Raw genomic sequence first — 18262 nt, 5'->3', positions numbered from 1 at the left:
CCCCCACCTGCACCCAGTGCCACCCTCTCTGCTTTAAACGCAATTTATATAATGGGTTTAAAGCGCTTAGTCACTAGAGAAAAGTGCTATACAAATCCAATTCACTTGACAAAGATGCCACATAAATGTGGCCACTCTCATCCTGGTGTAATGTGAGCCTCTCAAGTGTGAGGGTGGTGGCATGGGGGGAGAACGAGGCCAGGATTTAGTGTGTGGCGTAAAGGCATATTCCATAAACATTGACACACACACCAGCTGCCTGGCATGTCACTGGACCGGGCCTCCTGTCTGTCCTCGGTCCCAGGATCTGATAACTTGCAATGGACCACACCTGCTCCACCAGTGGGATCTGTCTGTCACCGACCCACAGCCACTGTGGAAGTACAAGAACGGGCCAAGGGTCTGGGCTTTTACAAAGACTCATTCAGTTTGCCCTAATCCTTTCCTTGACTCTTAGTCCTGCTGGAGTCCACTGCACATACACTGTACCTTGTTTTACAGCTCACAGTTTGACTTGCACAACTTTCAAATTGTGTCTGTACTTGAGATCTCATTGTGGGCTAAGCATGGTTCCTTCCTCAACTTTGAGAGTTAGTTATGCACTAATGGTGCAGATGCAGTATCATACACATTTGGAGGGTACCCAGTAAGATACATTGTGGTTGTGTGTCTATGACCATGCTAGCTTAACTTATTATAAGTGTACCAGTTGTGTCCAGTACATTTAAATGACTGTATTGACCTGAATATAAGATAATATGCTTCATTGATGTCCCTAGTCTCCCCTGCTGTTGTCTACTAACTTGTTCACAGCCTTTGAGACACTAGTGGGTTCTAGTGGGTGAGACATAAAAGCTCTGACTGCTTGGTGAAAAGTCATTTTGTTGATTAAATGTATATAGGCTGATTCAAAAAGAATAGGCCAACATCATCAGGCATGTATTCAGTTCTAAAGCCTCCTAATAGACTGAATCAATGCTCATTCGATGCAGGAGTTAGCCAAGTTTTATTGCCTTACAATTTCCCCGTTGTGGTCGTATCAGTTTTTCGGCGCTGTTCAATTGTAGGAAGACTACGTGTTCAATTACCTTCAAAATCGTTCTTGTCTGTACTGTAAAGTTCAAATTTGAATGACAATAAAAGGAAGTCTAAGTCTAAAATGGCGAATCCTCAACAGAAGGCGTTTTGTGTGCTTGACGTTGTCTGTGCTGCCATGTTGAGCACCATGAAATAAATATCTAGTGGCCTGCATGTTGATCACCATGAAAACATACTCCAAGTTTTGTGTTCAAGCTAGGTTTTTTTATCGTTGTTCATTTTTGAAATATCTAGTGATCATTTTGTCGTCTTCTTGTTGAGTCACTCTGTATATCTCAAGTCCCCCAACAAGAAGTTGTTTGGAATTTATTGGAGGGATTTGTAGTTTATTTTGGATTTGACTTTCCAACTGTCAACTTAAGATGTTGTTTTGGTTACAGGACGCAACGAGCTGATAGCACGCTACATCAAACTCCGCACTGGGAAAACGCGGACCAGGAAGCAGGTGAGTCCAATGCCACTCGTTAGCTGGCTCTATTTTTAACGGACTACGTAAAGTCCACCCCTGCTGAGTGATGCCCCCCAACACTGAGGATTGGTTCAGGGTCAGCAGCCCCAGCGTAAAGATGATATGTAGCTGCCTGTTAGAAGTGGCAAGAAGCTGGGGAATAAGGCTAGGAGGGGACTAAAGAGGGATTTGGAACTTTATCCTGGATGTGGCATCTGATACACATGGACTGATGCAGGGCAATGATGGATGTCAGGGAGACCCCCGCATCCCCCGCTGTGTCATCTGGCAGAGTCGGTGTGGGAGTGGCGATGATGAGGAGGTTGACATCAGACTTTGACAAGATCAATACGCCTTTTTGGGAAGAAAGCAGATTACCTGGAGAGATCCTTACATGAACCTGAGATCTTCATCTGAGGGCACAGTGCACTTCAACTTTGCCAAACATAGACCAGGACTCAAACTCAGGGACACATCAAAATTATGGCTGGGCCACTTTAAATGAGGAGGGGGGACCACATAAATGACATTTTAAAGTCCTGCTAAAAACTGCTTTATTTTCTCAAGCATTTTGTAAATAACACCTTGGTTTTATATTGTCTTACCTCAACAGTTTTTTGCTGTTAATGTATCACAATTTATTCTATTATTCACTGTTTTATTGTCTTATGTGCCCTTCGGTCAACATAAGTTGTTTTAATGTGCTTGACTTGATGAAATGACATGACAGACCACATTTAATAACCTGACACACCACATTATGTCCTTGAATGACATGCTGGGCCATTATAACCAACTTAATGATGTGGCGGACCACCTTAATGACTTGATGGAGCACTTTAAATCATGTGGCGGGCCAGATATGACCCCCCCCCCTAGCCTAGACACATGTGACATAGGCCAAAGTCATCCATCCATTTTATACCGCTTGTCCCTTTTAATGTCATTCAAATAGCATTCTACTTGAACAACACATCAAAATCAAGTTACACTCAGGCCCAAAGAGGCTACCCTTTATAAAATGTCATGCAAATATAATATAGTAAGAGAACAAGTTATATATACACACATATATGTAAATAGGTATATATATGTATGTATATATGTACGGTTTATAAGTCTGTGTGTGTATATATGTATGTGTATATATACTTGATAAATCCTCAATCCTTTTACATATATAATTATATGCATTTATGTATATATATTTTTTTCTTTACCCCTTTATCTTTCTTAAGGACAAATACAAAATATGCATATACAGTGGTACTTTGGTTTTTCCTAGTAATTAGTTCCAAAAGGTCAGACCAAGTACAAAAACCCAAGCACTTATCCGTTTGAGACACCCAAAAATACACAGAACACAGTTCATAGAGAATAATTCAAATTGTACATGCAGAAAACAATGCAAATGACAAATAAATGACTAATCAAATAAATACATGAACATTTAACATCACTTTTACCTTAATTGAAGACCGTTGTTGGCGAAGACAGCGATGAGTGGACAAGGAGAAGGAGAGGACGCCACCTTAGTACTTTGCTATGATTTCTGCATTACTGGAATCACGGACGGAATTGGCCAATAAAAACGGAATCTACTAACAAATGCGTAAAGTTGCGGAAATGCACGAAATGTGATTTAAATGATGTCATTTCTTTAAGGACCCATTTACAGGGACCCGTGCACATCTTCACAAACACACAACTGCTCCCAAACAAAACCTCCATGGAGCTGCTTCACCACTTTCACTAGCCGCCCTTTTCTGCTCCCTTCTTGGGTGAACTTAGACTTAGACTTAGACAAACTTTAATGATCCACAAGGGAAATTGTTCAACACAGTAGCTCAGTTACAATGATGGAAAGTGTAAGGATGGAAAGGACAATGCAGGTATAAATAGAGTAATATAGCGATAACATATATATGAATATATACGTAATATGTGTACAGAATAATATATATACAGATATATAATATTATGTCTATAACATATATACAACACATGTAGAATATTACAGTATATGTGACAACAGCAGCATAAAATAGAGAGTAGATCCAGCAGGAAATAGAAAATAGACATTATAAAGAAAGAAAAGTGGCTAACATGTCAGGTGTCAGGTAATAGGCAGAAGTCATCTATTGCTGTATGGCCAGTGTTTTATACAGCTGGATGGAGTGTGGAATGAAGGAGTTCTTGAATCGCACAGTGCGGGAAGGAAGCTGAAGGAGCCTGTTGGAGTATGAACTCCACTGTCCCTTAATGGTCAGGTGGAGTGGGTGGGCAGGATTGTCCATGAAGGCCAGCAGTTTGTCCAGTGTCCTCCTGTCTCTCACTGACACAAACACTTTACTTTGTCCTCCTGTCCCTCACTGACACAAACACTTGACTTTGTCCTCCTGTCCCTCACTGACACAAACACTTGACTTTGTCCTCCTGTCCCTCACTGACACAAACACTTGACTTTGTCCTCCTGTCCCTCACTGACACAAACACTTGACTTTGTCCTCCTGTCCCTCACTGACACAAACACTTGACTTTGTCCTCCTGTCCCTCACTGACACAAACACTTTACTTTGTCCTCCTGTCCCTCACTGACACAAACGCCTCCAACTGCGTGCCAATAGTTCGGCCGGCTTTCCGGATCAGTTTATCAATCCGATTTGAGGCCCTTTTGCTGGTGCTGCTCCCCCAACAAAGCACTGCAAAGTACAGGGCACTGGCCACAACAGACTGATAAAAGATCTCCAACACACATTAAAGGACCTAAGCTTCCTCAGGAAAAAGAGTCTGCTCATGCCCTTCTTGTAAACAGCTTTGCAGTTGTCCTTCCAGTCCAGTCTGCTGTTCAAGTGGACTCCCAGGTACTTGTACTGCTCCACTACTGCCACCTCCCGGCCCTGGATCTTGATGGGCTCCACCGGGGTCACTCTCTTCCTGAAGTCGATGACCAGCTCCTTGGTCTTGTCCACATTAAGGACCAGACGGTTGGCCTGAGACCACTCCACAAAGTCAGCGATCAGTGTCCCGTACTCCAATTCCCGTCCCTCTCTGATACACCCGACCACAGCAGAGTCGTCAGAGTATTTCTGCAGGTGGCAGGACCTGGAACTATACTGGAAGTCTGAGGTGTACAGGGTGAACAGGAAATGAGACAGGACGGTCCCCTGTGGAGCACCTACACCACTGACCACAGTATCCCACAGGGAGCTCCCCAGTCGCACAAACTGGGGCCTGTCAGACAAGTCATCAGTGATCCAGGAGACAATGGATGAACTGACACCCATCCTCAGCAACTTGTCACTCATCACAATTGGCTGAATGGTGTTAAAGGCACTGGAGAAATCAAAAAACATGATCCTCCCACCATCCAGGTGAGAGTGAGCATGATGCAGCAGGTAGATAACAGCATCCTCCACTCCTACATGGAGCTGATATGCAAACTGTAGAGGATCCAGGGAAGGAGCCACCAGTGGTCTCAGCTGATCTGAATCTGGGACACACTCACTATTTGAAACAAACAAAGGTCTCCAAGGAAGAAAAACAATGAAAGTCATTTCTTATTCCAAGTGAAAGACACAAAAAAACACTGTGCTACTGATGCTAGCCATTGTTTACTGTACTATATTACTGTTGTTTACTGTACTATATTACTATAGGGCTTGGAAGTTGTTTCCTGTACTATATTACTATAGGGCTTGGCAGTTGTTTACTGTACTATATTACTATAGGGCTTGGAAGTTGTTTACTGTACTATATTACTATAGGGCTTGGCAGTTGTTTACTGTACTATATTACTATAGGGCTTGGAAGTTGTTTACTGTACTATATTACTATAGGGCTTGGAAGTTGTTTACTGTACTATATTACTATAGGGCTTGGAAGTTGTTTACTGTACTATATGACTATAGGGCTTGGAAGTTGTTTACTGTACTATATTACTATAGGGCTTGGATGTTGTTTACTGTACTATATTACTATAGGGCTTGGATGTTGTTTACTGTACTATATTACTATAGGGCTTGGAAGTTGTTTACTGTACTATATTACTATAGGGCTTGGATGTTGTTTACTGTACTATATTACTATAGGGCTTGGAAGTTGTTTACTGTACTATATTACTATAGGGCTTGGAAGTTGTTTACTGTACTATATTACTATAGGGCTTGGAAGTTGTTTACTGTACTATATTAGTATAGGGCTTGGAAGTTGTTTACTGTACTATATTACTATAGGGCTTGGAAGTTGTTTACTGTACTATATTAGTATAGGGCCTGGAAGTTGTTTACTGTACTATATTACTATAGGGCTTGGAAGTTGTTTACTGTACTATATGACTATAGGGCTTGGAAGTTGTTTACTGTACTATATTACTATAGGGCTTGGAAGTTGTTTACTGTACTATATTACTATAGGGCTTGGAAGTTGTTTACTGTACTATATTACTATAGGGCTTAGAAGTTGTTTACTGTACTATATTACTATAGGGCTTGGCAGGACGTGTGATGTGGCAATGCAGTGTGGTGCCCACTAGCCATTTTTGCTGGACGTGGGTTTTGTTTACGTGGCTCTACTGTAATGTGAGTGAGAGCAACAAACTTGATTAAAATGGATCGTTGACAACTAAAAAAATCAAAGTACCGCACTGAGATAAACTGTACTTTATTCCAAAGGCTCGCGACCTTGAAAAAAGAAGTTAAATTGTTGGAATAGGTCCGTATGAACACGTCCGATGGACAAGATGTTGTCGTTTGTAGCTTGGCTAAGCTAACAGCCAACTGAATGCTAAGTGAATAAAACACGGCATTATTCAAAGTTATCAGCGTGAACACAGCAACATGTACCAACCAGGTGATGGCGTTAAAAGTCACGGCTATTCCCCGCCTCTTTATTAGCTTCTTAACACAATTTCCTTCGACTTTGCTTTCACACTGGAAATGAGAAGAAATGTCACTAAATAGTTTTTTCCCTGAAGCCATGGTGACAACCATTGTGGCACCGCAGGTACGTGCCATGTTTGCAACATGTTGAATAGAAAAAGGCAACTTAAGCGCAGAGTCTCGTATAAAGAAGCCATTCAGATCCAACAAGAGAGACTTTTTTTCTCACATTTTCAAGCCCTAAAGTTTGGCCACCAAATAATGACAAATTCATCCTTGGATCTGCTTTAATTGACTTCAAAGCATGATAGAGACATTCAACATTGTTGGTCGGTTGCAGAGGTGGGTAGTAACGCGCTACATTTACTCCGTTACATCTACTTGAGTAACTTTTGGGATAAATTGTACTTCTAAGAGTAGTTTTAATGCAACATACTTTTACTTTTACTTGAGTATATTTATAGAGAAGAAACGCTACTTTTACTCCGCTACTTTTATCTACATTCAGCTCGCTACTCGCTACTAATTTTGATCCATCTGTTAATGCACGCTTTGTTTGTTTTGGTCTGTCAGACAGACCTTCAAAGTGCCTGCGTTTCAACAAATACAGTCACTGGTGACGTTTCACTCCGTTCCACCAATCAGATGCAGTCACTGGTGACGTTGGACCAATCAAACAGAGCCAGGTGGTCACATGACCTGACTTAAACAAGTTGAAAAACTTATTGGGGTGTTACCATTTAGTGGTCAATTGTACGGAATATGTACTGTACTGTGCAATCTACTAATAAAAGTTCCAATCAATCAATCAAAACTGTGAAGGAAAAAAGACAATTTTTTATTTCAACCGTACATCCTGTCAAAAGCCTAAAGACTGACTGCACAGTTCCTGTCTTCACAATAAATGTGCCGCCCCATTGCGCCTGCGCTTTCAAAATAAGAGTCTCCGAAAGCCAGCGCAAACAAGCTAGCAAGCTACGGAGTTTGCCGCCAATGTATTTCTTGTAAAGTGTATAAAAACGAATATGGAAGCTGGACAAATAAGATGCCAAAAACCAACCACTTTCATGTGGTATTAGACAGAAAGGAGGAACTTTTTTTCTCCTCCATTTGAAAATGGGGACGTTATCATCACTACTGTCTGATTACAATCAATGCAAGTCATCAGAATCAGGTAATACACCAACTTATATTCTTGTCTTCATGAAAGAAAGGAATCTATATGTGTTAAACATGCATGTATATTCATTAAAACACCTTTAACATGTAAAGAAAAACGGCAAAATAAATAAATATAAATTATATACTGTATATATCAATGTATGTATATATGTATATATATATTTATGTGTGTATATATATATATATGTGTGTGTGTGTGTGTGTATGTGTGTATGTTACTCATCAGTTACTCAGTACTTGAGTAGTTTTTTCACCACATACTTTTTACTTTTACTCAAGTAAATATTTGGGTGACTACTCCTTACTTTCACTTGAGTAATAAATCTCTAAAGTAACAGTACTCTTACTTGAGTACAATTTCTGGCTACTCTACCCACCTCTGGTAGGTTGCAACATGATTGTGCTTTGACTTGAAATACTGGGCAACATTCTCCAATCATGTGTTTCATCAATAGATTGTTGCATTTATTAACAAACATTCTATTCCATGACAAAAAAAGCACATGTTGGTAAAATAAATGTTCAGTGTTTTAGGCCTTTGACTTTTTGGAGAATGAAATGAGTTCATTATTAAAGATGCGTATATTAGCTATTTGCTTTGTCACCTATAACATGTAAGCTAAAATAAATAGTTTAGCATATGCTGGTACACACATCTTGTCAGTTTGCAGCCCTCCATGGAGAAGGTTTGGACACTACCACTATAGATAGTAAATCATTGAAATTCTTGAACCTTAAATGGAAAAAACTAAAACAGATTTCATCTGGTACTATAGTTAGTTAAAGTTGCAATGATAGTCACACACACACTAGGTGTGGTGAAATCTGTCCTCTGCATTTGACCCATTCCCTTGTTCACCCCCTGGGAGGTGAGGAGAGCAGTGAGCAGCAGTGGTGGCTGTGCCCGGGAATAATTTTTGGTGATTTAACCCCTAATTCCAAGCCTTGATGCTGAGTGCCAAGCAGGGAGGTAATGGCTCACATTTTTATAGTCTTTGGTATGACTCGCAACCTACCCATCTCAGGGCAGACACTCTAACCACTAGGCCACTGAGTAGGTCTTTCTTGAATTCCTTAGTGTTTCTCGTCTTGTTTATCAAAGTGCTGCAACTTTCTCTGGCCTCGTGGTGGATTATTTTCCAGTCGTACTCAATAAATAAATAAAAAAAAGCACAGAGATGGTGTCACTCATGTGTGGGATTCTTTGTTTGGGCTCTCAGTTTTGCAGAATGATATCAAATGTACCCGTCACACAATTGAAAGCACACATGTCCACTGCAGAGGACACATGTTCCCTAAGAGAATATTGCTATTATAAGGAGGTTTGTGTTCTCCTTCCAGGTGTCCAGTCATATTCAGGTCCTGGCTCGGCGGAAGGCCAGGGAGATCCAGGTGAAGCTGAAGGTACGCTACGTGAGTCAACCTTTTTTTATTTCTTTCCAAAGCAAATGAGGCAGATTGTTAAATAGCAAGTGGCAGATGGTTTGCTTTGTGCTTCAAGAAAAATGGAAAAGGTTTGGTGGATTTAATTGCGTCCTCTAATTGATGTTTCAAAGGTGATGTTTCAGAGGACCTCCAGGCTTAAATGGCGTTATGAGAACCATAAACACTTTTGTCAGGGAACAAATGAACCCCTGCAGGCATGACATGGAAAGTGTGAGCGCTCACACATCCCAGCCCTTCCAGTACTTTCTCAGTTTGCATTTCTCCCCTCGCATGCTGCTAGTGGCAGCCGTGGTCCTCGCCGTGGCTGCGAGCCATTAGTCTTCAGCTGGCAGAGCCTCGCTGGTCACAGGTTTAGTGTTTGTGACACGGCTTTTTAAATACTTCTTTGCGGTAACCGAGATCCAGACCACATGTGCTCCTATTTCAGCCATGCCCTTGTGGCGTAGAATAGTCCAGTCAGTGTGCTTGGGACTCCACAGTGGATTGAGACACAGCAGGTGGATCACCTTACCATAAAGTCGTTGACCAGCAGCTGCCGTTTTGAACTTTTGGGTGGCGTTAGTGCTTTGCTGCTAATGATTACATCACCCTGCCACCTGACGCGTCCTCCAACAGAAGCGGCTTGTCATCGCCGCGCCAAAGCAATAAAGCAAAGTCTTGTCTGTAATATCACCTTGTCTTCACCTGTGCCGCGGGATACCCTTTTTAGGGCTCCGCTTGGATTACGGACTTAGGAGATGAGTCCTGTGTCTGTGTCTGTCCCTCCCTCTGTAGGACCAGGTGGCCAAAGACAAGGCGCTGCAAAGCATGGCCACCATGTCCTCAGCCCAGATCCTCTCACCCACCGCCTTCCAGAACAAGATGGCGCTCCAGGGCCTCTCCAGGCCGGCGTACCCCACAGCCGGTGGGGTGAGTCACTGAGCTTGTAGTCTCTTCCCATGCACCTCATCCAACCGTTACGTTGCTTGTCCCATGCACCTCATCCGACCGTTACACAGCATGAGATACATGAAACCAATGCAGGAGGTGTGTCACAACAGTTTTAAAGGGGAACATTATCACAATTTCAGAATGGTTAAAACCATTAAAAATCAGTTCCCAGTGGCTTATTTTATTTTTCGAAGTTTTTTTCAAAATTTTACCCATCACGCAATATCCCTAAAAAAAGCTTCAAAGTGCCTGATTTTAACCATCGTTATATACACTCGTCCATTTTCCTGTGACGTCACATAGTGATGCCAACACAAACAAACATGGCGGATAGAACAGCAAGCTATAGCGACATTAGCTCGGATTCAGACTCGGATTTCAGCGGCTTAAGCGATTCAACAGATTACGCATGTATTAAAACGGATGGTTGTAGTGTGGAGGCAGGTAGCGAAAACCAAATTGAAGAAGAAACTGAAGCTATTGAGCCATATCGGTTTGAACCGACGAAAACGACACGACAGCCAGCGACACGGGAGAAAGCGAGGACGAATTGGGCGATCGCCTTCTAACCAACGATTGGTATGTGTTTGTTTGGCATTAAAGGAAACTAACAACTATGAACTAGGTTTACAGCATATGAAATACATTTGGCAACAACATGCACTTTGAGAGTGCAGACAGCCCAGTTTTCATCAATTAATATATTCTGTAGACATACCCTCATCCGCGCTCTTTTCCTGAAAGCTGATCTGTCCAGTTTTGGAGTTGATGTCAGCAGGCCAGGGAAGCTAGGGTCGATATTCTTCTCTTGATCATCTTCGGGATGGTGTGAGGCAAGACATCCAGGGGGTTTAGCTCGCTCGTCTGCGGGAACAAACTGCCGCCATTGCTTGCCGTGCTAGCGAGGTCCTTTGTCCCTGAATTGCTCACACACTCCGGCAGATTCAATGGGGGTCTGGCGGCAGATTTCTTTGACTTTATGGTTGGAAATGCATCTGCTTTGAGTGTCGCAGGATATCCACACATTCTTGCCATCTCTGTCGTAGCATAGCTTTTGTCGGTAAAGTGTGCGGAACAAACGTCCAATTTCTTGCCACTTTGGCATCTTTGGGCCACTGGTGCAACTTGAATCCGTCCCTGTTGGTGTTGTTACACCCTCCGACAACACACCGACGAGGCATGATGTCTCCAAGGTACGGAAAACAGTCGAAAAAACGGAAAATAACAGAGCTGATTTGACTCGGTGTTTGAGAAAATGGCGGATTGCTTCCCAATGTGACGTCACGTTGTGACGTCATCGCTCCGAGAGCGAATAATAGAAAGGCGTTTAATTCGCCAAAATTCACCCATTTAGAGTTCGGAAATCGGTTAAAAAACTATATGGTTTTTTTTCTGCAACATCAAGGTATATATTGACGCTTACACAGGTCTGGTGATAATGTTCCCCTTTAACACCACTTTACAGTCTTTCAGGAGTACTCCACACCACAACCAAAGGTGGTATATTTTAAGGAAGATATGACATTAAGATATATTCCAAGTCATGCAGTGGTTCTCAATTACTTGCTGTCTTGTTCCTCTAAAAGACAGACATTTTTACATGCTACCGCCAAATTGAAATACCTTATTTTCTGGACTATAAACCACCATTTTCCCAAACTTTGAACCCTGTGGCTTATACAAAGGTGCCGCTAATCTATGGACTTTTCTGCGCTAACGGGTAAATTATGGAATTTATTAAACAAAGAAATCAATCAATGTACTAAAATGATCCACAAATGTTCAAACTCAAAGTGTTTACAAAGTACAAGGAAAAAGAATCCTGATCAACATCTTGAACCTCATTAAAAAAAGGAGAACATCTTATTCATTTTCATAAAAGATGAATAAAGACAATGACATTTCTGTTTTGTTTGATCAGCCGTTTTACTGCCGTGTTACAGGCATTGTTTGGAATCAATTAGGGTATGTAAAAAAAAGCACCGACAGAATCGTTCTATTTTAAATATCTCATTTCACAATGTACCAGTATATATCTCTGGATTCTAGTCCGGTGCGGCTAATATATGAATGTTTTTGTTTTATTCTAACAATTTGTGGGTGCATTTTATACACCAGTGTGGCTTATAGTCTGGGAAAAATAGTACAATCAAGCTATATTATGATATAATTTATTTATCTTGCCAGCACCAGCACTAAGACTATTAATAAGCGGGAATAAAAAACTACTCTCACACTCTCGCCAACACCACACCGCGAGGCTTACACTTAGTAAATGCAACATTGCTTCTTTTAAGGCCTCCCAATAAGCATTAAACATACATTAATACTTTGGACAAAGTAGCATACCTGTTTTTATCCTCTATTCCACCCTTCTTTCCAGGCACCTTCCCGTTTGAATAGTTTACTGAATTATATTTATTACTTTATTTATTACTTTCATGCAAAAAAACAACCTCTCTGGTAGAGCCGTGCAGCAAGGTCTTTGGAGCCGCTCCCTCTCCCCCATCAGCATAATACATCCTGTAGCCCAGATCTTTTCAACTCCTGGCCTGTGGGTCACATCTGGCCCACCAAAGCTTTTTATTTGGCCTGCCGAGCATCACCCAAATATGCTTGATGACAGCATTGAAACTAGGGTTGATTATGCATGCAGTACTCCCGCCACCCTGCAGGGGGCAACAGTGAAGCAGCAGTGGGTGAGTAGAAGGAGACGACTCATTCAAGCCTGGAAAAAAAATCAAAATTGCAAAAATAGGATTATTAAGAAGGACTGGACAACAAAGTATGAATGTTCTATCCTCAAGTAAAATCTCCAGTCATTGTTTCCTGTCGGACCTTTTAAGTGACAGACACATTGCATACCTGCCAACTACTCCGGTTTTCCCGTAATTCGTACGGTTTTCATCAACCTATTCCGAGTTACGGTTGCAGTGATAAAAAATACGGTTTTTCATTAATTAAAAAAAAAAAAAGGGTGAAAACTACGCGAATTGCACCTTGTGCAGACAAGATTTTTCGATCGGACACGGAGGAATTAGCGATGTAAAAGACCACGTCGGGACAAAAAAACACAAGTCTAATGCCGTTGCTAGCGATACAAGTGGAAAACTTTCAACGTTTTTCGTCGCCCAAACAGATTCTTTGGATGTGATAAATGCCGAAGTTTTATTTACGGAGGCAATAATTGAGCATGGACTTCCAATCGCACCGGCTGATCACATGGGACAGTTAAATGTTTGTAATGCAACCTTTGAAAATCATTATGCGGTGATCGCGGTCCCAAAAATAAACTTTTCTTGCATGATAATGTCCAGAAAAATTCGCTTTATATTACTATAGAGTCCTTTTAACGAATGAGTTTGATGGTTTATCACAAACCTTAAATGAAAGAAGTCCTTTGTTCTCCTGCACCATGCATGCGCTTTGGCCTTGCTTCGTGTTTGGTGCGCAATCCTGTCGGCTGTATTTCACAGCACGACATACTGTTAAAAGTGTTTATACTATTTATGCTTTCAAGTCCAAGTTGAAGAAATCTTGTTAAATGTTGACAGCATAACTACCAAAATACAGAAGTATGTCCTTAATATTTTTGCAGTGCTATTTCTGTTGAAAAGTTCAAATGATTACATTAGAGATGTGATGTGCCACTTTTCAAGTGTCTGATGGCTTCAATTAATTTTCATTCATTTTTCATATTTTGAATTCTTTTGAAAGGCTTACAAAAAAACGACATTTGAATTGTAATTCCATGCTATTGACAGGACTATTAATTTTAATGAAGTTAGCTTACCATGTTTACAGTATGATAATTGTGATAGAAATGTGAATTTTAGGCACAGAATATTTTTTACAATTGAACAAGGCAGTAGATTATACAAGCTTGGACAGAAAGTTAATAATGACACCAATTTTTTTTTTAAATGGAATTGTTTAGTACTGTTTTACCATTTGTTTACTGTAAAAAGTGTTTATACTGTTTATACTTTCAATTAACAAATGGAAGTCTTGTGAAAGGTTGACAGGATAACTGGCATTAACTGTCAAAATAATTTCAAACTATTGAAGTTATCTTACAGAATAAACATGTCAATCAACCCATATGATTTTTGCTGTAATATTTTTGTTTTGAAAAGTCACTGTGACTGATAGAAAAGTGATGGTTTTAGCAACATTTTAACCTGTCTGAATGCAATCAATCATTTTGCGTCGGGGGGCCTGAACCCCCCACCAGGACTTTGTCCTGGACCTACCGGGGCCTGCGGCCCTTGGACCCTGGCTACTAGGTTTTTCTGATTTCAAAAGTTGGCAGGTATGACATTGATCCAGACTAGCAGCAACAACACTAGACATCCCAGCGCGTAAACTTCATCACCAAACTTAGTCTAACATTTCTTAGTACGGTAGATATCATTTGTGCAAAAATATATTTACTTTTTGTATTGAAATTGCTGACTTTGGGATGTCTTTTGTATTCGTTTTTGTCTGAGAGTAACTGCCCATCAACCTCGTTGAATACATGTAGTACTAAATTTGACCAGTAGAGGACGACAACGCTAATAGTGATGAGTCCCATACAATGTTTGGTGTGTGAATGTTGTGTCATTTCTGCGTGTGTAAACATGTTATACGTTTATCTTTATATTTTTAGTCTTACAACCCTAAATGAAGGAAGAAGTGTAAAAAAAAAAAAAAAGGAACATAATTCAAAAGAAGGAACACCAATTATTTTTCTTCATACTGTTAACTCTCTGCACACGCTGGAAACCATCAGTGAGGGCAGAATAATGAATTTACTGACAGTGCAGTGTGAAAGCTCATGTGTTTACTCTGCAATGAAGTCAACACAGTCTCAAAGAAATACACTTTCTGACCAAACATCCACATTTCCATGTCGGGCCCCTTGAAACTGTGGCCCTCTTTATGATGTGGCTGAATATCCCTGCTGTCGCCACTAAAGCCAGGCAGTCGTGCATTGAGGTGGAAAGATTACAAATTCCCTATTTGTAAATGTAAATGTCAGAGGTGTGGACTCGAGTCACATGACTTGGACTCGAGTCAGACTCAAGTCATGAATTTGATGACTTTAGACTCGACTTGACAAAATGTAAAAAGACTTGCAACTCGACTTAGACTTTAACATCAATGACTTGTGACTTCACTTGGACTTGAGCCTTTTGAATTGACATGACTTGACATGACTTGCTACTTTCGCCAAAACCCAAAGATGAAAAAGTTATTCGGGAGCGCTCCGTATTTTTCATTGTGTACTTGTCTATCAGCGTTGCGTGTGTCAGCTGGTGTGCTCTCAGTACAACAGCCAATCAAATTAGATCTACTTTGTTTTCATCACACAGCATTCATCCAATCAAATTGCAGGACAACCAACGAAGAAGACATGTCCAAACCACACGCCAGTGAACAAAAAATGATACCTAAAATAATTTTGTTTGGGTATAAAAATGACGAGGTGGTCAACACAAAACGGTTTGCAGTATGCAACACATGCGGTTCCAAAATGACTGATGGAGAGGCAACAACTTCCAACTTCGTCCGGCATTTGAAGTTGCACAAAGAAGGGTAAGTTTTGAATGTAAGATAACGTTTATTGGCTAAGTAACGTGACTTTTATTTGCTGTGTAGTTAAATCAGTGAGGCTGTAAACTCACTGCTAACGTTATAACGTTATTGCAAACATGGGAATCTGTTGCAGTTCACTACTTTATTCATACTTTTTGTTCAGTGATTTTTTTCAAGCAGGGTTACGTTAGTCAATATATCACACGTAACGTTAGACGGCGGTCAGCAGCACCGCGTATTTTAGCCACCTAAAAAAAGACAAAAATAGTCAAATAAAGGTCAGTTAAAATGTATACTATATTATGAATATGTGTACCGGTTTAGCTAGCTTTCTGACATACTGTTGGTTGTTTACCTCAGTGGTCCCCAACCACCGGGCCGCGGCCCGGTACTGGTCCGTGGATCGATTGGTATCGGGTGAATAAGAAATAATTTTTTATTTTTTTAATTAAATCAACATAAAAAACACAAGATACACTTACAAGTAGTGCACCAACCCAAAACAACTCTCTCCCCCCTTTTGTTCTGGGCATTGAACATGAAGACTCTTCCTTCACTGTTCCGAGTGGCCATGAGAGTCTTGGCAGTGCCTGCCTCCAGTGCTCCAGTGGAGCGAGTTTTCAGCCATGGTGGCATCATACTACGCCCCCATCGTGCACAAATGACTGACAGACTCTTGGCTAATTTGGTCTTTTGCAAATGCAATGCAGCATAGGGCCCTGACATATAAAAAGTACAACTTTTTTGTTATGTTCACGTATATGTCATGTTTTTTCAATGTTAACACTTTTGTACAAATAAGTACATTTGCACTTTACTTTTCAATGTGTTTGTTCTGTAAAGGAATGAGTTAATGTTTAAAATGACTGGTTAATAGTGCTATTATAAAGTGCAATGTCAGCACAATTTTCTTTCCTGCAATTTAAAATGCACTTGTTTTAATAAATAAATACAGCGTTTGAAAAGCATACACAATCTGTGTTAATATATTAGTCTGTGGTTAAAAGGACTTGAAAGGACTCGAAACTCAAAATGCAGGACTTAGGACTTGACTTGAGACTTTCCAGTCTTGACTTTGGACTTGACTCGGGGCTTGCCTGTCTTGACTCGGGACTTGACTCGGGACTTGACTCGGACTTGAGGGCAAAGACTTGAGACTTACTTGTGACTTGCAAAACAATGACTTGGTCCCACCTCTGGTAAATGTTACCATTTGAAGTCATTGAGTGCTTGAAGTAATAATAGAAAGTGTAACGTCACTATGGCTTCCCTTTGTGTTGCAGTTTTGGCACGGGGCCCTTCCAGGCCAGCCAGGAGGCCATGAGGAGTGAGTTGACGTTTCTCATTTTTGACGCCATGTGATGGTTGTCTTCTCAGCTAAAAGCAAAGCTCAAGTGCATTTGAAAAGTGTCTGAGAAATGTGCGAGACAAATGAAAGTGCATGTGTGTAAATGATAAGTTGATAAGTCAGCTGTCAAACGTCAGGCATGCGGCCGTAACACTCTTAGAGGTCAGGCGCTCCAATTAGTATGTGAGATGGGTCACAAGGCAGGGATGGTGCCTAACATGCCTCTCCTCTCCCCAGCATTAAGCCCTTCTCCCAGCAGACTTACGCCATGCAAGCGTCCGGCCCCACCCCCATAACAGGTGGGCTCCTCTCTTGCTGGCAAAGTCACATCACACACCAGTGACCATCTTTTCATGTTCAGCACTCAAACTTGCACGTCCTTCACTTCAGGTTACGAAAGCACTGCAGGTCTGTCCATGTCCCCCGGGGCCCCCCCTTGGCAGGGTCGATGTATCGCCAGCTCCAAGCTGCGAATGCTGGAGTTCTCCGCCTTCTTGGAGCGACCCCAAGACCCAGAGACGGTAAGTAAACCCAGTCCAAAGTCCACCACATGCGTGTCGCAGTATAATTAAAGAGCACATAAGTAAGACCACACATTCTTTTGACATCATATCCCCTAAAGTGGCAGTACTAAACTTGTATACCAGACCTGGGCAAAATAGGGCCCGCGGGCCATTAGGATTCTCACCGGACGTTCTACATCATTATTTTAGACCTTTAATTATCAAAAGTGTATTTTCCATTATGATGTGCAGTGTTGTTTTTAAGTCTTGAACTATAGAAAGTATTTCAATGGTTGAAATCTGCACTTTTGTTATTACGGTAATGAAGGTCACAGCAGCTCAGACCAGGAACAAAGCAGAGTGGGCGGGGCTTGTTTTCAGAAACACATGCGGAATCAGATTTTTACAACAAATGTCTGCATAAAAGTGATAATATATCATATTGTAGGTGTTTATTACCCTTTGCATTCATATTTTGCTGTTTGTTACTTTTTTGTTGTGTTTTGCTTGATGTTCATATGCGGTTAATATTCAGTGTTTTATTGCTCATAGTTAAAATTGTAAACCCCACTTTCTTTATTTTAATGTGCATTTTGGGTGTCCCATTCAGTAAAAAACTGTAAAATTCCATTCCGTTTTTTTGAGGTGGTCTGTTTTTACAATTCTATCGGACATTGTGACTTTTACTATTAGTGTTCCTGGAAACACACATACTGTACAGCAGATGTGTGTACATATCATTTATACACACATACATATTGGACCCCCAGACACATTTTTTCTCTCAATGTGGCCCCTCAGTCAAAATATTTGTCCAGCTCTGTTGTATGCTGTATATGTCAGAGTA

At 41.0% G+C, this 18262-nt stretch overlaps 1 protein-coding gene across 4 annotated transcripts in view; it reads left to right on the top strand.

Moving 5' to 3' along the window:
* Positions 1 to 18262, top strand: part of LOC133612775 (transcriptional enhancer factor TEF-3-like) — an 84472-nt gene that overhangs the window by 46073 nt on the left and 20137 nt on the right. For 3 of the 4 annotated variants that reach the window (XM_072913879.1, XM_072913878.1, XM_072913881.1), the window contains 6 exons: positions 1479 to 1543; positions 8950 to 9021; positions 9829 to 9963; positions 16848 to 16891; positions 17150 to 17211; positions 17303 to 17433. In XM_072913879.1, coding sequence (XP_072769980.1) covers positions 1479 to 1543; positions 8950 to 9021; positions 9829 to 9963; positions 16848 to 16891; positions 17150 to 17211; positions 17303 to 17433 — 509 coding nt within the window. The remainder of the gene's footprint in view (positions 1 to 1478; positions 1544 to 8949; positions 9022 to 9828; positions 9964 to 16847; positions 16892 to 17149; positions 17212 to 17302; positions 17434 to 18262) is intronic. The other variant, XM_072913880.1, reaches the window with a different exon arrangement.

Source organism: Nerophis lumbriciformis, linkage group LG10 (genome assembly GCF_033978685.3).
Source record: "Nerophis lumbriciformis linkage group LG10, RoL_Nlum_v2.1, whole genome shotgun sequence".
In the NCBI taxonomy this organism is placed as follows: domain Eukaryota; kingdom Metazoa; phylum Chordata; class Actinopteri; order Syngnathiformes; family Syngnathidae; genus Nerophis; species Nerophis lumbriciformis.
This window is presented reverse-complemented; position numbering and strand designations above follow the sequence as displayed.